At 46.5% G+C, this 24,924-nt stretch overlaps 1 protein-coding gene and 1 long non-coding RNA gene across 7 annotated transcripts; one reads left to right on the plus strand and one right to left on the minus strand.

Annotated features, from left to right (window-relative positions):
• LOC118381152 (BMP-2-inducible protein kinase-like) lies at positions 1–23,097 on the plus strand. Of its 3 annotated transcripts, none has more exons than XM_052460923.1 (10): positions 1–119; positions 2,874–2,953; positions 3,091–3,290; positions 6,541–6,572; positions 7,320–7,475; positions 10,685–10,825; positions 13,318–13,469; positions 13,923–14,092; positions 14,650–14,751; positions 19,904–23,097. In XM_052460923.1, the coding sequence occupies exons 1-10, from the start codon at positions 3–5 to the stop codon at positions 21,499–21,501; spliced, it is 2,748 nt and encodes a 915-aa protein (XP_052316883.1). In that variant the 5' UTR covers positions 1–2; the 3' UTR covers positions 21,502–23,097. The 3 variants fall into 3 exon arrangements, with proteins under 3 accessions (XP_052316883.1, XP_052316884.1, XP_052316885.1); XM_052460924.1 differs by having other exon boundaries at positions 13,926–14,092; XM_052460925.1 differs by having other exon boundaries at positions 7,320–7,427.
• LOC127907148 (uncharacterized) lies at positions 7,717–9,495 on the minus strand. 4 transcript variants are annotated; one of them, XR_008063459.1, is made up of 8 exons: positions 9,355–9,495; positions 9,162–9,305; positions 8,874–8,969; positions 8,630–8,677; positions 8,486–8,533; positions 8,290–8,385; positions 7,854–7,997; positions 7,717–7,805 (listed from the first exon to the last, which is right to left on the minus strand). It is a non-coding gene; the product is annotated as an uncharacterized LOC127907148 (long non-coding RNA). The 4 variants fall into 4 exon arrangements; XR_008063462.1 differs by lacking the exons at positions 8,290–8,385; positions 8,630–8,677; positions 8,874–8,969; XR_008063460.1 differs by lacking the exons at positions 8,290–8,385; positions 8,486–8,533; positions 8,630–8,677 and having other exon boundaries at positions 7,854–8,045; positions 8,922–8,969.
• Positions 23,098–24,924: the final 1,827 nt, after the last annotated feature.

The following is a 24,924-nucleotide window of genomic DNA, read 5'->3' on the forward strand; positions in this document are numbered from 1 at the left end:
CCATGTCTCCTCCAGGATATATGCTTGAGCCTGACCATGAGAAGAGACCAGACATCTATCAAGTCTCCTACTTTGCCTTCAAGTTAGCTGGAAAGGAGTGTCCTGTGCCAAATCTCTTTGTAAGTTGCTGTTCTTCCATCGTGACAGATGTTCAAAACTTTGGGATCAAATAGAAATTCTTGTTTTCTATGAAAACATACATGAAATGAGTTGCAAAATGAATAGGAAAATATAGTCAAGACGTTGACAAGGTTTATAAATAATGATAAAAAAATAATAAATTTCCGTCAACGAATCCACTTACAGCCTTGCAGACCTTTGGCTTTCTAGTTGTCAATTTGTTGAGGTGATCTGAAGAGATTTCACCCCATACTTCCTGAAGCACCTCCCACCCGTTGGATTGGCTTAATGGGCCCCTACGGTCAAGCTGCTCCCACAACAGCTCAATAGGGTTGAGATACGGTGACTGTGCTGGCCACTCCATTATAGACAGAATACCAGCTGACTGCTTCTTCCCTCAATAGTTATTGCATATTTTGGAGCTGTGCTTTGGGTCATTGTCCTGTTGTAGGAGGATATTGGCTCCATTTAAGCGCCGTCCACAGGGTATGGCGTTACAAAATGGAGTGAAAGCCTTCCTTGTTCAAGATCCCTTTTATCCTGTACAAATCTCCCACTTTACCACCACCAAAGCACCCCCAGACCATCACATTGCCTAAGATTCACATTTTCACCAAATCACCCCCAGACCATCACATTGCCTCCCCAGACCATCACATTACCACCACCAAATCTACCCCAGACCATCACATAGCCTCCCCCAGACCATCACATCCACTTACAGCCTCCCCCAGACCATCACATAGCCTCCCCCAGACCATCACATTGCCTCCCCCAGACCATCACATTGCCTCCCCCAGACCATCACATTGCCTCCCCCAGACCATCACATTGCCTGGGCCCCAGACCATCACATTGCCCCCCAGACCATCACATTGCCTGACCCCAGACCATCACATTGCCTCCCCCAGAATACCAGCACTGCTTCCCCAGGTTATGCACATTTTCCCCCAGGCCATCACATTGTCCTCTCCCAGGAGGATCACATTGCCTCCCCAGGCCATCACATTGCCTCCCCAGGAGTCACATTGCCTCCCCCAGTTCAAGATCACTTTTGCCTCCCCCAGGCCATCACATTGCCTCCCCAGGCCATCACATTGCCTCCACCAGGCCATCACATTGCCTCCACCAGACCATCACATTGCCTCCACCAGACCATCACATTGCCTCCCCCAGACCATCACATTGCCTCCACCAGACCATCACATTGCCTCCACCAGACCATCACATTGCCTCCACCAGACCATCACATTGCCTCCACCAGACCATCACATTGCCTCCACCAGACCATCACATTGCCTCCACCAGACCATCACATTGCCTCCACCAGACCATCACATTGCCTCCCCAGGCCATCACATTGCCTCCCCCAGGCCATCACATTGCCTCCACCAGGCCATCACATTGCCTCCCCAGACCATCACATTGCCTCCCCAGACCATCACATTGCCTCCACCAGACCATCACATTGCCTCCCCCAGGCCATCACATTGCCTCCCCAGGCCATCACATTGCCTCCCCCAGACCATCACATTGCCTCCCCCAGACCATCACATTGCCTCCACCAGACCATCACATTGCCTCCCCCAGACCATCACATTGCCTCCCCAGGCTTGACAGATGGTTCACTCCTCCAGCATCTTTTCATTTTTTATGCATCTCACGAATGTTCTTCTTTGTGATCCGAACACCTCAAAATATACATTAGTCTGTCCAGTGTCTGTGTTATTTTGGCCATCTTAATCTTTTCTTTTTATTGGCCAGTCTGAGATGTGGCTTTTTCTTTGCAACTCTGCGTAGAAGGCCAGCATCCCGGAGTCGCCTCTTCACTGTTGACGTTGAGACTGGTGTTTTGCGGGTACTATTTTTCTGAAGCTGCAAGTTAAGGACTTGTGAGGTGTCTGTTTCTCAAACTAGACACGCAATGTACTTGTCCTCTTGTTTCTCAGTTGTGCACCGGGGCCTCCCACTCTTTCTATTCTGGTCAGAGCCAGTTTGCGCTGTTCTGTGAAGGGAGTAGTACACAGCGTTGTACGAGATCTTTAGTTTCTTGGCAATTTCTCGCATGGAATATCCTTCATTTCTCAGAACAAGAATACATTGACGAGTTTCAGAAGAAAGTTCTTTGTTTCTGGCCATTTTGAGCCTGTAATCGAACCCACAAATGCTGACGCTCCAGATGCTCAACTAGTCTAAAGAAGGACAGTTTTATTGCTTCTTTAAATCAGCACAACAGTTTTCAGCTGTGCTAACATCGTTGCAAAATGGTTTTCTAATGATCAAATAGCCTTTTAAAATTATACATTTGGATTATCTAACACAACGTGCCATTGGAACAAGGAGTGATGGTTGCTGATAATGGGCCTCTGTACGCCTATGTAGATAATCCACACAATCCCATGTAGATCTGCCGTTTCCAGCTACAATAGTCATTTACAATTTTATGTTATTTTAATGGACAAAAAAATGTGTTTTTCTTTCTAAAACAAGGACATTTCTAATAATGGGCCTCTGTACGCCTATGTAGATATTCCATTAAAAAATCAGCCGTTTCCAGCTACAATAGTCATTTATAACATTAACAATGTCTACACTGTATTCCTGATCAAATTGTATCTCTACGCTTTATCATAGCGACAACCCTAGGGAATGGGCAACCGGTGGTCTCCTACAGAGCTCTCCTCTCCCCACAATGCACCCTGAGTTAGTTCGGTTGAGATGATGGTTGTGTAACATCACGTTGTCTCCTACAGAACTCTCCTCTCCCCACGTCACTTCCTGAGCCGCTCACAGCCAGCCAATTCGCTGCCAGGAAGAGTATGACGAAAGCCAGGTATGTCACCGTGCGTTATAGATATTCTGGAATGTAAATCTCAGGTCTCTAGCAAAAAGGGATGTAATAAAATGAAGGTTATGTGAAAGAGAGACCATTTTAAGGTCCCCAAACCTAAACGTGTTCTTCTGGTCCAGAATCACAGAGTCCGTGGGGCCGACGGCAACTTCCATCACTCCGAGACAGAGACCCAAAGCTACAAGCAGTTATGTGCTACCCATTCCTGTAGCAGCCGGCACCCCGGTCGCTGCCACGCCCATCGGCACCCCGGTCGCTGCCACGCCCATCGTCACCCCTACAGCTGAGCCTTCTGTACCTGTCAGCAATGGGCAGAAAGGTGAGCGTTCAAATTTTACTTTGTGTGTTTTCTTTATCTGCCGTTTTGTGTCCTTGAGCAAGGCACTGAAACCCTTAAGGGACCCCCCATGGGCCCCCGCCCCCCCATGGGCACTGAAGCCCTTAAGGGACACCCCCCCCATGGGCACTGAAACCCTTAAGGGACACCCCCATGGGCACTGCAACCCTGAAGGGACACCCCCCATGGGACACCCTTAAGGGACACCCCCATGGGCACTGAAGCCCTTAAGGGACCCCCATGGGCACTGAAACCCTTAAGGGACACCCCCATGGGCACTGCACCTTGGCTGACACTGTGCATCTCACTGTGGGGGGGAATAGCTTACGCTTCCCGGACGGGCTAAACACTATTATTTTCCTGCTTTGAGGAAATCAACATCGACACTGAAGAGGACTTAGTGCTTTTGTTCTCTGTGGCCTGGCGTGAGGAAGTAATTTAAACGTGTTTACCCTTGCCAGCCTCGACTGCATCCCAAGCCGTGTCCTCGGAGCATGCTCAATTGGGGTGTTATTCATATTCAATCTCTCCATATCCCAGTCTGAAGGAAATGTGCCTCGTGCCCGAAGACCCTCACAATCTTCTACAAATGTCACAGGAAGGCCAAGAAGATCATCAAGGTCCTCAGATCATCAGCGCCTGAAACCCTTACCTCACCTCGCTACCATCGAGCAGACCGAGACAGTACAGGTGCATCAAAGCTGGGACCGAGAGACTGATAGAAGCTGTTTTTCTCCAGGCCATCAGACTGTTAAACAGTCACCACTAGCCAGACTCCTCCCAGTACCCTGCCCTGAAACTTAGTCGCGGTTATTAGCCGGCTACCACCCAGTACCCTGCCCTGAAACTTAGTCACGGTTACTAGCGGTTACTCTGCCGGCGGTGACTAGCCGGCACCCGGTACTCTACCCTGCGGAGACGGCTGCCCTATGTACATGGTCATTAAACACTAGTCACTTTAATGTTTACATACTTCATATGTGTATATACTGTATATTAGTCTAGGCTCATCCTATATAACTACTGCTGTCCACACCTTTTCTATCCATACGGTCTATACACACCATCCTATATAACTACTGTCTATACTGTCTATACACACCATCCTATATAACTACTGTCTATACACACCATCCTATATAACTACTGTCTATACACACCATCCTATATAACTACTGTCTATACACACCATCCTATATAACTACTGTCTATACACACCATCCTATATAACTACTGTCTATACACACCATCCTATATAACTACTGTCTATACACGCCATCCTATATAACTATACATAATATGTCTATATTATTACTACTGCACTGTTGGCGCGAGACACAAGCAGTTAGCTAGGTATTACTGTTGGAGCTAGACATGAAGCATTTATAGGTAACTACTGTCTATACTCAGCAGTTAGCTAGGTATTACTGTTGGAGCTAAACATGAAGCAGTTAGCTATATAACTACTGGAGCTAGACATGAAGCATTCTAGGTATTACTGTTGGAGCTAGACATGAAGCATTTAGCTAGGTATTACTATTGGAGCTAGACATGAAGCATTTAGCTAGGTATTACTACTGTCTATACACAGCAGTTCCTAGGTATTACTGTTGGAGCTAAACACAGCAGTTAGCTCCTAGACATGAATATAGGTATTACTGTCTAAACACAAGCAGTTAGCTAGGTATTACTGTTTGTCTAGACACACAAGCAGCTAGCTAGATATTACTGTTGGAGCTACACACCATGCAGTTAGCTAGGTATTACTGTTGGAGCTAGACACACATGCAGTTATAGGTATTACTGTTGTACTAGACACACAGCAGCTAGCTAGGTATTACTGTTGGAGCTAAACACAACCAGTTAGCTAGATATTACTGTTGGAGCTAGACACACAAGCAGCTAGCTAGATATTACTGTTGGCGCTAGACACAAGCAGCTAGCTAGGTATTACTGTTGGAGCTAGAAACACAAGCAGTTAGCTAGGTATTACTGTTGAGCTAGACACACAAGCAGCTAGCTAGATATTACTGTCTGAGACACACCAGTTCCTATAGGTACTACTGTCTAGACACACCATCCTTTACTACTGCTACCATCCTATATTACTGTTGGTCTAGACACAAGCAGTTAGCTAGGTATTACTGTTGTCTAAACATGAAGCATTTAGCTAGGTATTACTGTTGGAGCTAAACATGAAGCATTTATATAACTACTGAGCTAGACACACAAGCAGCTAGCTAGATATTACTGTTCTAGACACACAAGCAGCTAGCTAGATATTACTGTCTAGACACACAAGCAGCTAGCTAGGTATTACTGTTGTAGCTAGACACACAAGCATATAGCTATATATAATATGTCTATATTACACTACTGCACTGTATTACTGTTGGAGCTAGAGACACACAAGCAGTTAGCTAGGTATTACTGTTGGAGCTAAACATGAAGCATTTAGCTAGGTATTACTGTTGGAGCTAGAGACACAAGCAGTTAGCTAGGTATTACTGTTGGAGCTAGACACACAAGCAGTTAGCTAGGTATTACTGTTGGAGCTAGACACACAAGCAGTTAGCTAGGTATTACTGTTGGAGCTAGACACACAAGCAGTTAGCTAGGTATTACTGTTTGAGCTAGACACACAAGCAGTTAGCTAGGTATTACTGTTGGAGCTAGACACACAAGCAGCTAGCTAGGTATTACTGTTGGAGCTAGACACACAAGCAGCTAGCTAGGTATTACTGTTGGAGCTAGACACACATGCAGTTAGCTAGGTATTACTGTTGGAGCTAGAAACACAAGCAGTTAGCTAGGTATTACTGTTGGAGCTAGAGACACAAGCAGTTAGCTAGGTATTACTGTTGGAGCTAGACACACAAGCAGTTAGCTAGGTATTACTGTTGGAGCTAAACACAAGCAGTTAGCTAGGTATTACTGTTGGAGCTAGACACAAGCAGTTAGCTAGGTATTACTGTTGGAGCTAGAACAAGCAGTTAGCTAGGTATTACTGTTGGAGCTAAACATGAAGCATTTAGCTAGGTATTACTGTTGGAGCTAAACATGAAGCATTTAGCTAGGTATTACTGTTGGAGCTAGACACACAAGCAGCTAGCTAGGTATTACTGTTGGAGCTAGACACACAAGCAGTTAGCTAGGTATTACTGTTGGATACTAGACACACAAGCAGTTATTTTTTTTTTTGACAAAATTATGAAATATTACTTTGTCATAGCGACCACCCCAGGGAATGGGCATCCGGTGACGCCACAGACAGCATTCCAGCAGCTGCAGCCTGGGGACCTGTTGGAGCTAAACACCCTGTCCATCCAAGCAGCTTACCTTAGGTATTACTGTTCCACAGCAGCTCCAAACATGAACTAGTTAGCTAGCAGCTCCAATACCTTCAGGTACTAGAGTCACCCTGTCCACAAGCATTTAGCTCAGGTATTACTGAGTCACCCTAGTCCATGAAGTAGTTACCTTCAGGTATTACTGAGTCACCCTGTCCATCCACAGCAGCTTTACCTTCAGGTACTGAGTCACCCTGTCCATCCACAGAGCTAAACAGGTAAGTAGTCAGTCCATAGGTATTACTTCAGGTAGCTACTGAGACACCCTGTCCATCCACAGCAGCTCCAATACCTTCAGGTACTACTGTCACCCTAGAGACACAAGCTCCATTTCAGGTACTGCTCCTATGGATCCAAGCAGCTGCAATACCTTCAGGTACTACTGAGTCACCCTGTCCAGCAGCTCTGCTAAAGTCACCCTGTCCATTATTATTACCTTAAAGGTAAGCTTCACCCTGTCCATCACAGGTGGCAATTTTTCAGGTACTACTGAGTCGACCCAGAAAAGGAGACAAATACCTTCAGGTACTACTTTTTTTTTGACAGCAGCTCCAATACCTTCAACTACTGAGTCATGTCCTCACACAGCTCCAATTGTCAGGTACTACTGAGTCACCCCCATCCAATGGGCATACCTTCAGGTACTACTGAGTCACCCTGTCCACAGACAGCCAACAGGGTCCTCCAGCAGCTGCAGCCTGGGGACCTGCGTCTGCAACACCAAGATCCACTTCACCCTGTCCATCCACAGCAGCTCCAATACCTTCAGGTACTACTGAGTCACCCTGTCCATCCACAGCAGCTCCAATACCTTCAGGTACTACTGAGTCACCCTGTCCATCCACAGCAGCTCCAATACCTTCAGGTACTACTGAGTCACCCTGTCCATCCACAGCAGCCCCAATACCTTCAGGTACTACTGAGTCACCCTGTCCATCCACAGCAGCTCCAATACCTTCAGGTACTACTGAGTCACCCTGTCCATCCACAGCAGCCCCAATACCTTCAGGTACTACTGAGTCACCCTGTCCATCCACAGCAGCTCCAATACCTTCAGGTACTACTGAGTCACCCTGTCCATCCACAGCAGCTCCAATACCTTCAGGTACTACTGAGTCACCCTGTCCATCCACGGCAGCTCCAATACCTTCAGGTACTACTGAGTCACCCTGTCCATCCACAGCAGCTCCAATACCTTCAGGTACTACTGAGTCACCCTGTCCATCCACGGCAGCTCCAATACCTTCAGGTACTACTGAGTCACCCTGTCCATCCACGGCAGCTCCAATACCTTCAGGTACTACTGAGTCACCCTGTCCATCCACAGCAGCTCCAATACCTTCAGGTACTACTGAGTCACCCTGTCCATCCACGGCAGCTCCAATACCTTCAGGTACTACTGAGTCACCCTGTCCATCCACACAGGCAGCTCCAATACCTTCAGGTACTACTGAGTCACCCTGTCCATCCACAGCAGCTCCAATACCTTCAGGTACTACTGAGTCACCCTGTCCAGCCACGGCAGCTCCAATACCTTCAGGTACTACTGAGTCACCCTGTCCATCCACGGCCAGCTCCAATACCTTCAGGTACTACTGAGTCACCCTGTCCATCCACAGCAGCCCCAATACCTTCAGGTACTACTGAGTCACCCTGTCCATCCACAGCAGCTCCAATACCTTCAGGTACTACTGAGTCACCCTGTCCAGCCACAGCAGCTCCAATACCTTCAGGTACTACTGAGTCACCCTGTCCATCCACAGCAGGCAGCTCCAATACCTTCAGGTACTACTGAGTCACCCTATCCATCCACAGCAGCTCCAATACCTTCAGGTACTACTGAGTCACCCTGTCCAGCCACAGCAGCTCCAATACCTTCAGGTACTACTGAGTCACCCTGTCCATCCACAGCAGCTCCAATACCTTCAGGTACTACTGAGTCACCCTGTCCATCCACAGCAGCTCCAATACCTTCAGGTACTACTGAGTCACCCTGTCCAGCCACAGCAGCTCCAATACCTTCAGGTACTACTGAGTCACCCTGTCCATCCACAGCAGGCAGCTCCAATACCTTCAGGTACTACTGAGTCACCCTGTCCATCCACAGCAGCTCCAATACCTTCAGGTACTACTGAGTCACCCTGTCCATCCACAGCAGCTCCAATACCTTCAGGTACTACTGAGTCACCCTGTCCATCCACAGCAGCTCCAATACCTTCAGGTACTACTGAGTCACCCTGTCCATCCACAGCAGCTCCAATACCTTCAGGTACTACTGAGTCACCCTGTCCATCCACGGCAGCTCCAATACCTTCAGGTACTACTGAGTCACCCTGTCCATCCACAGCAGCTCCAATACCTTCAGGTACTACTGAGTCACCCTGTCCATCCACAGCAGCTCCAATACCTTCAGGTACTACTGAGTCACCCTGTCCATCCACAGCAGCTCCAATACCTTCAGGTACTACTGAGTCACCCTGTCCATCCACAGCAGCTCCAATACCTTCAGGTACTACTGAGTCACCCTGTCCATCCACGGCAGCTCCAATACCTTCAGGTACTACTGAGTCACCCTGTCCATCCACAGCAGCTCCAATACCTTCAGGTACTACTGAGTCACCCTGTCCATCCACGGCAGCTCCAATACCTTCAGGTACCTACTGAGTCACCCTGTCCATCCACAGCAGCTCCAATACCTTCAGGTACTACTGAGTCACCCTGTCCATCCACGGCAGCTCCAATACCTTCAGGTACTACTGAGTCACCCTGTCCATCCACGGCAGCTCCAATACCTTCAGGTACTACTGAGTCACCCTGTCCATCCACAGCAGCTCCAATACCTTCAGGTACTACTGAGTCACCCTGTCCATCCACAGCAGCTCCAATACCTTCAGGTACTACTGAGTCACCCTGTCCATCCACGGCAGCTCCAATGCCTTCAGGTACTACTGAGTCACCCTGTCCATCCACGGCAGCTCCAATACCTTCAGGTACTACTGAGTCACCCTGTCCATCCACAGCAGCTCCAATACCTTCAGGTACTACTGAGTCACCCTGTCCATCCACAGCAGCTCCAATACCTTCAGGTACTACTGAGTCACCCTGTCCATCCACAGCAGCTCCAATACCTTCAGGTACTACTGAGTCACCCTGTCCATCCACAGCAGCTCCAATACCTTCAGGTACTACTGAGTCACCCTGTCCATCCACAGCAGCTCCAATACCTTCAGGTACTACTGAGTCACCCTGTCCATCCACAGCAGCTCCAATACCTTCAGGTACTACTGAGTCACCCTGTCCATCCACAGCAGCTCCAATACCTTCAGGTACTACTGAGTCACCCTGTCCATCCACGGCAGCTCCAATTCCTTCAGGTACTACTGAGTCACCCTGTCCAGCCACGGCAGCTCCAATACCTTCAGGTACTACTGAGTCACCCGATGACACCGTAGCAACAACCAACAAACCAACAAAAAAAAAAGTTTTGCAACACGCAAAATCAGTGTCAAAGCTGCTCCACCCACTACTACTAACACCGCCCTACTACTGCTACTACTACTGCTACCACTACTACTACTACTACTACTACTACTACTACTACTGCTACTACACCACTGCTACCTACTACACCACTACTACTACTACTGCTACTACTACTACTACTACTGCTGCCACTACCGCTACTGCTGCTGCTACTACTACTACTACTACTACTACTACTACTACTACTACTAACTACTGCCACTACTACTACTACTACTACTACTACTACTACACCGCCCTACTACTGCTACTACTACTGCTACTACTGCTACTACTACTAACTGCTACTACTACTACTACTACTACTACTACTACTACTACTACTACTACTACTACTACTACTACTACTACTACTAACACCGCCCTGCAAGGTGACGGGCTGTCCTGGGTTGTCCTGAACTGTACAGAGAGCCACATGATCTAACAAGATATATAGATATATATCTTCTAGAGAAATCTAAACTATCTCTGTACCTTCAACAGTACCAGCAGGCCCTTCAGCAGTCGATCCAGCTCCAACAGCTGCTCCAACAGCAGCAGCAGCAGCAGGCCCTTCTCCAACAACCGATGATGATGATGCAGCCCATGAATCAGCAGCAGCAACAGACTCACTACGCAGCCATGGTAAGAGCCACGTCCATTGTCTATTAATTTGAGCTTTTATAAAGGAAATTCAGCCTTTTGTGGGGTTTATCAACTTTCCAATGCTGATCGACCTGCCTCCATGTTGTTGGTTGAATCCCCACCAGACACATTCGTGACATCCAGGTCACGTTTTCAGGTCACGTTTTCAGGTTCACGTTTTCAGGTCACGTTTTCAGGTTCACGTTTTCAGGTCACGTTTTCAGGTTCACGTTTTCAGGTTCACGTTTTCAGGTTCACGTTTTCAGGTTCACGTTTTCAGGTCACGTTTTCAGGTCACGTTTTCAGGTTCACGTTTTCAGGTCACGTTTTCAGGTTCACGTTTTCAGGTCACGTTTTCAGGTCACGTTTTCAGGTCACGTTTTCAGGTTCATGTTTTCAGGTTCATGTTTTCATTTGGGGACAGGTCGAAAACAAACATTCATGGACATTTTAGCTAGCTAGCTGTTGCTGGGAGATAAACATCGGGTTGTTGTATTTTATCTGAAATGTGCTTAGTGGTTTTTTTTGTGTGGATCTTTTACAGTATTTTGACCTGTTTTTGTAGTCACAGAATCGTTTTGATCTTTATTCCCGACAATTAAATTCACAGATTGAAGAGGAAACTTGGTGTTCAGTTAGTTGTCTGTCAACACCGCGTGGCATTCTTCTGTGGAGTTTATATGGGCAATTGGCAACCAACTTTTATTTAACTAGGCAAGCCAGTTAAGAACAAATTCTTATTTACGACGACGACAACACAGCATGGCAACAACACTACATAAAGAGAGACCTAAAGACAACAACACAGCATGGCAACAACACTACATAAAGAGAGACCTAAAGACAACAACACAGCATGGCAGCAACACAACACTACATAAAGAGAGACCTAAAGACAACAACACAGCATGGCAGCAACACAACACTACATAAAGAGAGACCTAAAGACAACACAGCATGGCAGCAACACAACACTACATAAAGAGAGACCTAAAGACAACACAGCATGGTAGCAACACAACACTACATAAAGAGAGACCTAAAGACAACAACACAGCAGCAACACAACACTACATAAAGAGAGACCTAAAGACAACAACACAGCATGGTAACAACACAACACTACATAAAGAGAGACCTAAAGACAACAACACAGCATGGCAGCAACACAACACTACATAAAGAGAGACCTAAAGACAACAACACAGCAGCAACACAACACTACATAAAGAGAGACCTAAAGACAACAACACAGCATGGTAGCAACACAACACTACATAAAGAGAGACCTAAAGACAACAACACAGCATGGTAGCAACACAACACTACATAAAGAGAGACCTAAAGACAACAACACAACATGGTAACAACACAACATAACAACAATTTAACTGTCAGGTTAGTATGCTCCAACATTTATATACAAATAACATATATATTTATATACAAATAACATATATATTTATATACAAATAACATATATATTTATATACAAATAACATGTATCTTCTTCCAACGTTCAGTGTTTTTCCCATTTTATTTTCTAATGTTTCTTAAACACTCAGTGGTTATGAGTGGTCAGTATAACAGACAAACACAGCCTGATCTTGGTATAATTTCATTGAACAAGGCGACACTCACTCACTCACTCACTCACTCACTCACTCACTCACTCACTCACTCACTCACGGTGGAGTTCATCACTCACAAATCACATCATCACGGTGGAGTTCATCATACACTCACTCACTCTTCACTCACTCACTGTGTTTCACCACCATTTTCCATGTCACTCAAACACTCAGTCACTTATGGTGAGTTCAGTCATCACTCACTCACACAGCCTCACTTGGTCATCACTCACTCATTGAACAAGGTGGAGTTCACTCACTCACTCACTCACTCACTCACGGTGGAGTTCACCCTCTCCTCTTGACTGTGTGGACGGAGCAGATTCCTGCTGAAATTAAGCAGATGGTAACCGATGGTAACCGATGGTAACCGATGGTAACCGTTGGGTGGAAAACAAGCAAGAAAAGTACCTCTGTCTTAACAAGTATGTATGTGGAGGGCTGATGTTTGGCCACAGAGGGTAACTCAACAGGATTTGGGGGGGGGTGAAGTTTACTATGAAGTAACACTTCTGTTTTGCACTTGGAAATCTTGGCAGAGAGTCTTGTTTCTGTGCTTTTTTTTTTTCTTTTTTTTTAGGGCATCTTGGACATGTCATGAAACTGTTTACTATCTTGGCCCTGTTAATAACTGTGTCGTTCCACAACAAGAGCAGATTCCAGGTCAATCACTTGCAGTGTTTCCTTCGTGGTGTCATCATCAACTTTTTAATTAAAAAAGTATCTAAAAAAAAAAACATTTTGCTGCTGATACTTCCCAGTGGTAGTTCTCCCATTTTGATTTAGACTCCTATGGATCAAATGAAGGGTGTCTATGATCGTCTGTCACCGTTAGTTACCGCCTTCCCTTCTCCCTGGCAGATGCACCAGTACCAACGGGCTTTTGCGCAGCAACAGCAACAGCATCAACACCAACACCCCACCCAGCAGCCCTATCCTCTGGAGCTTCCCCAGGGCTCCTATAACCCTGCTGGGCCTATGTCCCCCATGGAGCCTCCATCCACTAGCACCAGGTAACATCCCTCGACCTACTTAACCTCCACTGGGTTTTTACTGCAATATCTATGTAATGTGTCGGTTAGTAACAGACACCACAAGTAATTCTCTCTCTCTCCCTCCTCCCTTGCGCTCTCTCTCTCTCACTCTCTCTCACTCTCCCTCCTCCCTTGCGCTCTCTCGCTCTCTCTCGCGCTCTCTCTCTCTCTCTCTCTCTCTCTCTCTCTCTCTCTCTCTCTCTCTCTCTCTCTCTCTCTCTCTCTCTCTCTCTCTCTCCCTCCTCCCTTGCGCTCTCTCTCACTCTCTCTCTCTCCCCCTCCTCCCTTCTCCCTCTCTCGCTCTCTCTCTCTCCCTCCTCCCTTGCGCTCTCTCTCTCTCCCTCCTCCCTTGCGCTCGTTCTCTCTCTCTTTCTCACTCCTCCCTTGCGCTCGCTCTCTCTCTCTCCCTCCTCCCTGCCCCTTGTACCCCAGTAGAAGCCCTCTGGTGGACTTCAAGGTGACCACCCCTCCTCCCCAGAGCCTGGTCACCCCCCAGAGCCACCCTCCTGACATGTCCTGCTGGAACCCCTTCGGAGAGGACAACTTCTCCAAACTGACGGAGGAGGAGCTGCTGGACCGAGAGTTCGACCTCCTCAGAGCAAGCAAGTGTCCCGTCTTTTACCTTCCCCCTACCTCTACTATTCCATCTCTGACACTGATTGTTTTTTTAGATAGATCTTGAACTAGTAACGGCCGCCTCTCCCCCCTCTCTAACGGCCGCCTCTCCCCCCCCTTTCTAACGCCGCCTCTCCCCCCCCTTTCTAACGGCCGCCTCTCCCCCCTCTCTCTAACGGCCGCTCTCCCCCTCTCTCTAACGGCCGCCTCTCCCCCCTCTCTCTAACGGCCGGCCCCCCTCTCTAACCCGCCTCTCCCCTCTCTCTCTAACGGCCGCCTCTCCCCCTCTCTCTAACGGCCGCCTCTCCCCCCCTCTCTCTAACGGCCGCCTCTCCCCCCCTCTCTCTAACGGCCGCCTCTCCCCCCCTCTCTCTAACGGCCGCCTCCCCCCCCTCTCTAACGGCCCCTCTAACGGCCGCCCCCCTCTCTAACGCCGCCTCCCCCCCCTCTCTCTAACGCCTCCCCCCCCCTCTAACGGCCGCCTCCCCCCCTCTAACGGCCGCCCCCCCTCTAACGGCCACCTCTCCCCTCTCTGTCTTAACAGGTAAACCTCTGGAGAGAACCAGTAGCCAGGAGGCAGACCGGCCGCTGCAGCCAATCACCCCTGAAGACCTGTTTGGCTCCTCCCCCTTCCTGTCTAGTGCAGGCAAGTCCCCTTCCTGTCCTGCTCCAACACTGTAGTATGGAATTACCCTCTCTTCTGTAGTCCAAACCACACTGCTCTGTCCCACATAAACCCTAATAAACCCAAGAGGTTGTGAAATCTGAGCAGCTGTGCTGATCTAAGATCAGGTTCACACACTCCCCCCGAACAATATAGGATTATTCATTATGATCTAAAAGGCAAAACTGATCCTAGATCAGCACAACCTAGTCTTTGATGCTTTGTGAATACAGGCCGTGTTGCGTAACTGCAGTCTTTTGCTGCGACAACAGAGGATTTCAATGGTCAGATGGGATATATAATTATATAAATAATTAGCAAGTTAAAGCTGAACAGTTGGTGTGTAACACATCTCGTTAAAGAAGAGGATGGTAAAGTAGTGATTTTTCTGGTTTGTTTTGTCACAAACTAGCAGTGAGAAAATGCTAAATATATTTTTTGTTGTTGTTGACCTTTGTAATTATATTTATCTTTATTAAACTAATTTGAAACTCGCCATGTTGATATCGTTTTCAGTGGCCTTCAGTCTCGAAAGCTAATTGAGATTAAATGTTAATTGAGGAGATTTGCCTCAAATGTGTTTTATTATTTTGTGGTTGGACTTTTACTTAGAGGTGTATTCTAGCTGCAGCCCAACCCCCCAAAAAAATAAATTATATAACTAAAATATATCTTAATAACGATCAGTAGAATGTTACACGATGTTTCTCCTACTAGTTTGGTAAGAGGTATTTTTATCATGCGAATGTATCTCGAAACTCGTACGAGTATCTCTCTTCGTTAGCTACGGACAGCTACGTTTGGTTTGGTGGCAGTGGAAAGACCCCTATCTATTATGGAGTCACTTCCTGCTCTGTAAATGTGAATTGGTAATGAGTGTGAATTAGTTATTTAAAGATACTTCTGTGTATACTTTTATTTATTTATATATATATATATGAGTGGATTTGGCTATTTCATCCACACCTGTTGCTGACTGGTGTATAAAATCAAGCACACAGGCGTGCAATCTCCATAGACAAACATTGGCAGTAGAAAGGCCTTACTGAAGAGCTCAGTGACTTTCAACGTGGCACCGTCATAGGATGTCACCTTTCCACCAAGTCAGTTCGTCCAATTTCTGCCCTGCTAGAGCTGCTCTTAAGTGCTTTTATTGTGAAGTGGAAACGTCTAGGAGCAAAAACGGCTCAGCCATGAAGTGGTAGGCTACAAGCTCACGGAACGGGATCGCCGAGTGCTGAAGCGTGTAAAACAACACTCACTACCGAGTTCCAAACTGCCTCTGGAAGCAACATCAGCACAATAACTGTTTGTCGGGAGCTTCCTGAAATGAGTTTCCATGGCCGAGCAGCCGCACACCAGCCTAAAGATCACTATGTGCAATAGTGACTTGCCTAGTTAAATAAAGGTATAAACATATATTTTTTGGGGGTTTAAACAAGTCTCAAACCACCATTATTCAGTTGCATCTTGATTCTAGAACACTGTGACTAACAGAAATGGAATGATGTGTCCCTGAACAAAGGGGGGTCAAAATCAAAAGTAAGTCAGTATCTGGTGTGGCCACCAGTTGCATTAAGTACTGCAGTGCATCTCCTCCTCATGGACTGCACAATATTTGCCCGTTCTTGCTGTGAGATGTTACCCCACTCTTCCACCAAGGGACCTGCAAGTTCCCGGACATTTCTGGGGGAAATGGCCCTAGCCCTCACCCTCCGATCCAACAGGTCCCAGACGTGTTCAATGGGATTGAGATCCGGGCTCTTCGCTGGCCATGGCAGGAAATCATGCACAGAACGAGCAGTATGGCTGGTGGCATTGTCATGCTGGAGGGTCATGTCATGATGAGCCTGCAGGAAGGGTACCACATGAGGGAGGAGGTTGTCTTCCCTGTAACGCACAGCGTTGAGATTGACAACAAGCTCAGTCCGATGATGCTGCGACACACCGCCCCAGACCATGACGGACCCTCCACCTCCAAATCGATCCCGCTCCAGAGTACAGGCCTCGGTGTAACGCTCATTCCTTCGACGATATACACGAATCTGACCATCAACCCTGGTGAGACAAAACCGCGACTTTTTGCCAGATCCAGTGACTGGATTTTCACCCATAAACCACATTGTTGCCGTTGATGTCTGGTGAGGACCTGCCTTACAACAGGCCTACAAGTCCTCAGTCCAGCCTCTCTCAGCCTATTGCGGACAGTCTGAGCACTGATGGAGGGATTGTGCATTCCTGGTGTAACTCGGGCAGTTGTTGCCATCCTGTACCTGTCCCGCAGGTGTGATGTTCGGATGTACCGATCCTGGACAGGTGTTGTTACATGTGGTCTGCCACTGCGAGGATGATCAGCTGTCCATCCTGTCTCCCTGTAGCGTTGTCTTAGGCGTCTCACAGTACGGACATTGCAATTTATTGCCCTGGCCACATCTGCAGTCCTCATGCCTCCTTGCAGCATGCCTAAGGCACATTCACACAGATGAGCAGGGACCCTGGGCATCTTTCTTTTGTTGTTTTTTCAGTCAGTAGAAAGGCCTTTTTAGTGTTCTAAGTTTTCATAACTGTGACCTTAATTGCCTACTGTCTGTAAGCTGTTAGTGTCTTAACGACCGTTCTACAGGTGCATGTTCTTTCATTGTTTATGGTTCACTTTATGAATTATCTTTGGAGGACAGGGTCCTAAAAAAGGTGTGTGTGTGTGTGAGAGAGCGAGGAACTGTGGGTGTAACGCTACCATATATGGGTATAATAATTCAAAACGTTAAATTAAATTACTGCCATCCCCATATATGGTAGCGTTTGACCTGCTGGGTTTGGTATTTTTTTTAATTCATTGTTTTTGAAACTTTTAACAAGGTCTTTTGTAATCTAATTAAGTTTTTCCAAAATATCAGCAAATACATTTTCCAGGTTTCAATCTTCTTATACTGAATAAAATATCAAATACAACCATTTTACCCCCTTTTTTTCTCCCCAATTTCGTGGTATCCAGTTGGTAGTAGTAGTTTGTTTTTGTCTCATCGCTGCAACTCCCGTACAGACTCAGGAGTGGCGAAGGTCGAGAGCCATGCGTCCTCCGAAACAAAACCCAACCAAGCCGCACTGCTTCTTGACACACCGCCCATCCAACCCGGGAAGCCAGCCGCACCGTACACCTGGCGACCTGGTTAACGTGCACTGCGCTCGGCCCGCCACAGGAGTCGCTAGTGCGCGATGAGACAAGGATATCCCTGCCGGCCAAACCCTCCCTAACCCGGACGACGCTGGGCCATTTGTGCTCCGCCCCATGGGCCTCCCGGGCGCGGCCAGCTGCGACAGCCTGGGCTCAAAACCAGAATCTCTGGTGGCACAGCTAGCACTGCGATGCAGTGCCTTAGCGCCACCCGGGAAGCCCAAAATGCAACAATTTTAACGAGTTACAGTTCATATAAGGAAATCAGTCAATTGAAATAAACTTATGAACAATTCAATTTTTCCAAATGTATCTTAAATCCACCAAATAAAATGTTACAGAAAACGTAGACAATATAGTTTAGTGACTTGCGAAAGTCAATCCCCAATTTCTATTTTGTTGCCTGACTTATTTAAAAAAAAAAATTCTGGGATCATTTGATTTACACAATTTATACTTTGAAGATGCAAAATATTTTTAATAGTGAAACAAAAGAAAGAAATAAGACAAACATCTTGTGTGTGTGTAACTATTCCCCCCCCCCCCCGAAGTCAATACTTTGTAGAGCAAATTAAAGGTGCAAGTCTCTTGAGGTATGTCTCTATACGCTTGGCACATCTAGCCACTGGGATTTTTGCCCATTCTTCAAGGCAAAACTTCTCCAGCTCCTTCAAGTTGGATGGGTTCTGCTGGTGTACAGCAATCTTTAAGTCATACCACAGATTCTCAATTGGATTGAGGTCTGGGCTTTGACTAGGCCATTCCAAGATGTTTAAGGGGAAACATTTAAATAACTCGAGTGTTGCATTAGCAGTATGCTTAGGGTCATTGTCCTGCTGGCAGGTGAACCTCCGTTCCAGTGTCAAATCTCTGGAAGACTGAAACAGGTTTCCCTCAAGAATTTCCCTGTATTTAGCGCCATCGTTCCTTCAATTCCGACCATTTTCCCTGCCAATGAAAAACATACCCACAACATGATGCTGCCACCACCATGCTTCAATGTGGGGATGGTGTTCTCGGGGTGATGAGAGGTGTTGGGTTTGTGCCAGACAGTGTGTTCCTTGATGGCCAAAAAGCTCAGTACCACTTTGCAAATGTTTGTGGAGTCTCCCACATGCCTTTTGGCAAACACCAAATGTGTTTGCTAATTTTTTTCTTGAAGCAGTGGCTTTTTTCTGGCCACTCTTCTGTAAAGCCCAGCTCTGTGGAGTGTTATGGCTTAAAGTGGTCTTATGGGCAGATACTCCAATTTATGCTGTGGAGCTTTGCCTCTTTGCGGCCTCTCTGATTAATGCCCTCTTTGCCTGGTCTGTTAGTTTGTGGGCGGGTTTGTTGTGGGGCCATATTCTTTTCATTTTTTTAAATAATAATGGATTTAATGGTGCTCTATGGATTGTTCAAATATTCAGATATTTTTTATAACTCAACCCTGATCTGTACTTCTCCACAACTTTGTCCCTGACCTGTTTGGAGAGCTCCTTGGTTTTCATGGTGCCGCTTGCTTGGTGGTGTTGCAGACTCTGGGGCTTTTCAGAACAGGTGTGTGTGTGAGATCATGTGACACTTAGATTGCACACCGGTGGACATAATTGAACTAATTATGGGACTTCTGAAGGTAATTGGTGGCACCAGATCTTATTTAGGGGCTTCATAGCGAAGGGGGTGAATACATATGTGCACGCACCACTTTTCATTTATTTAATTGCTTGAAACCATTTTTTGGACTTACACAAAATAGTCCAAATTGGTGATGTCCATTACATGAAATCCAAATAAAAATCCATTTCAATTACAGGTTGTAATGAAAAACAAAATAGGAAAAACACCAAGGGTGATGACTACTTTTGCAAGGCACTGTATATTTGTTTACTGACATTGAATATAGCTTTGGGTGTATAGGCTTCTTGGTACCGGTAATTTAATTTTAACAACATTCTCTTGTCTGCTTCAATCCAACAGGTTCTAGTCTGATAACTGATCAGCCTATTGAAGAGCTCAGTAACCCAGTCGGTGCCCCTGTACCTGTTCCTGTGGGCCAGCCAGCCCTTGAGGAAGTGCTGCAACCTCCGGTGGTAAAGGAGCACAAACCATGTAGGAGGAGAAACTCTCCTATTGGCGGCTCACAAACGACTCGCAAACCAGGTAGTGACGAATCAGACAGTGACTTTGAGTCAGATCCTCCTTCCCCTAAGAGCAGCGAGGAGGAAGATGACCCGGACGACAACGAAGGTCTGAACAATGAGCATAGAGAGTTCTTCAACGAACTGGAAGATTTGGAGGAAACTGAGATGCTGGGACATAGGCCTCTGCTGATGGACTCAGAGGCTGAGGAAGAGTACGACAAACACAGCTCCGACTCAGACTATGAACCCAGGAAGGTTAAGGAAGGACTTACTAGGAAGCTAAAAGGAGGAGTGGCTACTGCCACCCATGAGGGAAGTCCGAGATTGGAGTCAGAAGACACACTAATCACAATTACGCCTCCCGAGTCACCTGGTATGGTTGCTGTTAGAGCTTCCCCTTGTGTCGGTGGCATTGTGGACGTGTTTGGTGAGGATGTGTTTGGTGCTGTGCCCTTCTTTCTTCCAGCGGCAGCTCCAACAGAAAGCGCAGACATCTTCTCCGCGGCTCCCTTCAGGCAGGTGAGCCAGGAGGCCATAGTCAACCAGCCCAGCCAGTTAGACGAGTTAGACGTCTTCACTAAGGCTCCGTTCAGCCGGAACCTCTCCAAATCTGGCAAGACTGGAAGCAGCGACTTCTCTATGGGTCGGACTCCGCCTGTGTCCCCTGAAAGCATCGACCCGTTCGGCTTCTCTCCCTTCCAGCCCGGCCCCACGGGTCTGCCACCAACCACCTCCAGGAGTGCCGAGGACATCTTCCGTCCAGCCTTGGAGAATTCTCTCAGCCCCCAGCAGCAGAGGCTGAAGCAGCGTAGCCTCCAGAAGTTGTCCTCGCGTCAGAGGAAGTTCTCTGGTGGCACCAGCGGTGGCAGCAATGGCAAGCGCCACCACGGCACGCCCACTGGCGGTCGCAAGAACAACAAGCCCGGCTTCCGAACCCCCGAGCGCGTCCGCCGGCACAAGAAGGTCGGCAGGAGGGACTCCCAGAGCTCCAACGAGTTCCTCAGCACCTCAGACTCCAAGGAGAACATCGGCGTCGGTGGCGTAACGATGGCAGACGCCGACAAAGACAAAGGGGCTTCCCTGCCTAGCCTTCCTCATGAGGTCGACCCCTTCGGAGCCAATCCCTTTGGTCCTCAGGATGGCAGCCGACTTAACCAGTACCAAGGACTTCTGGGGGACAGCAAGGCAGACATGGGTTCGGCCAATGGCAGGCCTCGGACTAGCTCCCTCCATGATGCGTTTGGGGATGGGAACATCATGGATGACTTTGGAGCGGTACCCTTCACAGTACTGGTGGAGCAGCCTGGGCCTGAACAGCAGCCTGGGCCTGAACAGCAGCCTGGGCCTGAACAGCAGCCTGGGCCTGAACAGCAGCCGTCACAGCCAGTAGAGCTGGATCCTTTCGTGGCTGCACCGTTCCCCTCCAAACAGTGAATGTCTGCTAGTCTTCCTGCCACACACACTGCTGTGTTACACCAAGCCTATGGAGTCCCGGGGAGATATTCCCTTCCAAGGGATGTCAACTAGCTTGGTGGTGTGGTAGTTGATTCTATTTCCAGCCAAATTTAACCGCGATCGGCAACTGCGCTAATGTGTTTCCAATGCTCCCCCCCAAAAGGATATTTTAATACATGAATACCTGGACTTTGGGATTAACAAAACCAACATAAACCTGTGGCTGAATTTGATTTCAGGTTCTGTATGAATTTCCGTCACCTGTTAGCTGACAAGCCTTTTATGCTGCGTCGCAATGCGTGTCTCTGAGACATGGAGATCGATTTTTGGTTTTCACTCAAGATCATACTGTCAAACAACAAGATTGCTCAGTTTTCAGATCGCTTGAGTTGCTGCAAAAACAACACTTGTTTGTTGTTGTTTGTAAAGATTGTGATCTACCAATAAGATTTAATTTAGCACCATAAAGCCTTATAAACATTCTCTGCCTTGCTGCACAGTACCTCGGAAGCCATTTCCTTAGCCAAATGGTTAACATTGCCTTTTGTGTCAACGGAGTGATTCATTTCCGAGCCTTTATCACTTTGTCATTTCACCCTTCTTAGACCCTTTCATTTCTATATATTATATATATATATATATATATATATTTTTTTTTGTCTACTTACAGTAGTAGATAACAGCTAATTTAGTTTGTTGGGATTTTTTATTGCAATATGTTCACTAGAATGAAAGGATTCATTCGGGTTTGTTTAATGTCTTTTTAAAGATGACTCTTTTTTAAAAATTATTTAGGATTTTTCATTTTAGGTTTAATTCCAAGACTTTTAACTTGTCAATAAGTAATGTTTTAGTGTGACCTTTTACCTCAAAAGGATAAAAAATAATAATCATTATCATTTTTGAATAAGGGGAAAAACACAACCCATTTTTCCCTACATGGCGATATTGAATATAATATATCTGACTACTTCCACCTCTTGAGACAGTCTTCTGTCTTTGGTAACATAAACCATGCCAAATCTCCTACCATTTACTTGTAGTCTACTGAGAATCAGGTCATGTGTCCAAATTGTTTAAATTAATGCACTTTCAGCGTCGACTCTTCCATTGGCAATTATGAATCTGAGGCTACAGAAAGGATGTCGCTGTCTGATAACCCCGTAACACCATTATTATTATTATTATTAGTTTTCATTCTATTGAAAGCAGTAACTCTCAGTCTACTCGGAACATTTCATGACTCGGATCAAGAAGCTATTCAAAATGGCTTTAGAAGTTTCATAATTGTATGTTCATTAAGGGGAAAAATATGGATTAAAAAAATATATATATATATTTATATATTTTTTTTAATTTCCTGAAAAGTTTGTTTAGGAGACGAGATGATTCTCAGACAGTGACGATATGTACCAACCTTTGGCACATTAACTTTGACTGAAAAAAGCTCGTAGCTGCCTTATTCACCTAGCCTATGGAACCCTGTGGTTTTCATTTTTATTTAAGGTTAATCTTGTTTTGTATTTATCATGCTATACTGCTGTCTAAATAATGCAATAAACAAGTTTGATTAAATGTGTGTTGTCGTCCTTGGAAAGTCATGTAAAGCACATTTTCAGAGCCCTCTGCTAGCTATATTGATTTTTTTATTCATAACTCATGAGCAATAAAAGTCCACATGTAAGAAAAAAGAATGGTGTCTGAGGGGATGGCTGCAGTTTTACTCCTGACCAATTGAATGGCGTCTGTCTGAGGGGATGGCTGCAGTTTTACTCCTGACCAATTGTTCAATTTTGTGTTTATTTTTTTCTAGCATTGTTTTTAATTTATTTTGTACATAATATTGATGCTACTGTCTCTCATGACTGAAAAGAGCTTCTGGACATTACATTTACATTTACATTTAAGTCATTTAGCAGACGCTCTTATCCAGAGCGACTTACAAATTGGACATCAGACCAGCGATTACTCATCTCGATTACTCATCTCCACCTGGACAATTTTTTTTTTCTTCTTTAATGAGTCTGACAGGAAGGAGATAATGTTGCTCCCAGACGAGGCCCGAATCCCATTCACATGAAGAAAGGGAAATACAGGGGGCGCTAAAACTCCACCTTCACTCCACACGTAGAGACACATACAAATCTTGCCCTCCATTTTGTAATATCTGACCATAATTCCATCCTGATTCCTGCTTACAAAAAAAAGCTAAAGCAGGACATATCAGTGACCCGGAAGTGGTCAGATGACACGGATGCTATGCTAGAGGACTGTTGCTAGCACAGACTGGAATATGTTCCGGAGGCTTATAAAGCGATATACTATACCCTCAGACAAACCATCAAACAGGCAAAGTGACAATACAGGACTAAGATTGTATCCTACTACACTGGCTCTGACACTCATCAAATGTGGCAGGGCTTGCAAATAATTACGGACAACAAAAAGAAACCCAGCCGTGAGCTGCCCAGTAACGCAAGCCTACCAGATGAGCTAAATGTCTTTTTATACTTGCTTCGATGCAAGCAACACTGAAGCATGCATGAGAGCACCAGCTGTTCCGGACAACTGTGTGATCACTCTGTAAGCTGATGTGAACAAGACCTTTTAAACAGGTCAACATTCCCAAGGCCGCAGGGCCAGACGGATTACCAGGACGTGTACTCCGAGCATGCGCTGATCATCTGGCAAGTGACTTCACTGACATTTTCGACCTATCCCTGCCTGCGTCTCTAATACCTACATGTTTCAAGCAGACCACCATAGTACCTGTGCCCAAGAAAGCAAAGGTAACCTTCCTAAATGACTACCGGCAAGTGGCACTCACATTGATAGCCATGGAGTGCTGTGAAAGGCTGGTCATCAAAACTGTCATGCCAGAAACCCTAGACTACCCCAACAGATCCACAGATGATGCAATCTCAATCACACTCCACACTGCCCTTTCACACCTGGACAAAAGGAACACCTATGTGAGAATGCTGTTCATTGACTACAGCTCAGCGTTCAACCACATAGTGCCCACAAAGCTCATCATTAAGCTAAGGACTAAACACCTCCCTCTGCAACTGGATCCTGGACTTCCTGACGGGCTGCCCCCAGGTGGTGAGGGTAGGTAACAACACATCTGCTATGCTGATCCTCAACACGGGGGCCCCTTGGGTGGTGCGTGCTTAGTCCCCTTCTGTACTCCGGGTTTCCCTACGACTGTATTCCCTGTTCACACAAGTTTGCTGACAACACAATGGTGATAGGCCTGATTACCAATGATTAGACAGCCTATGGGGAGGTGGCCAGAGACCTGGCAGTGTGGCGCTAGGACAACCACCTCTCCCCCAACATGAGCAAGACAAAGGAGATGATCGTGGACTACAGGAAAAGGAGGGCCTAACACACCCCCCA

This window comes from Oncorhynchus keta, chromosome 14 (genome assembly GCF_023373465.1).
Source record: "Oncorhynchus keta strain PuntledgeMale-10-30-2019 chromosome 14, Oket_V2, whole genome shotgun sequence".
NCBI classification, from domain to species: domain Eukaryota; kingdom Metazoa; phylum Chordata; class Actinopteri; order Salmoniformes; family Salmonidae; genus Oncorhynchus; species Oncorhynchus keta.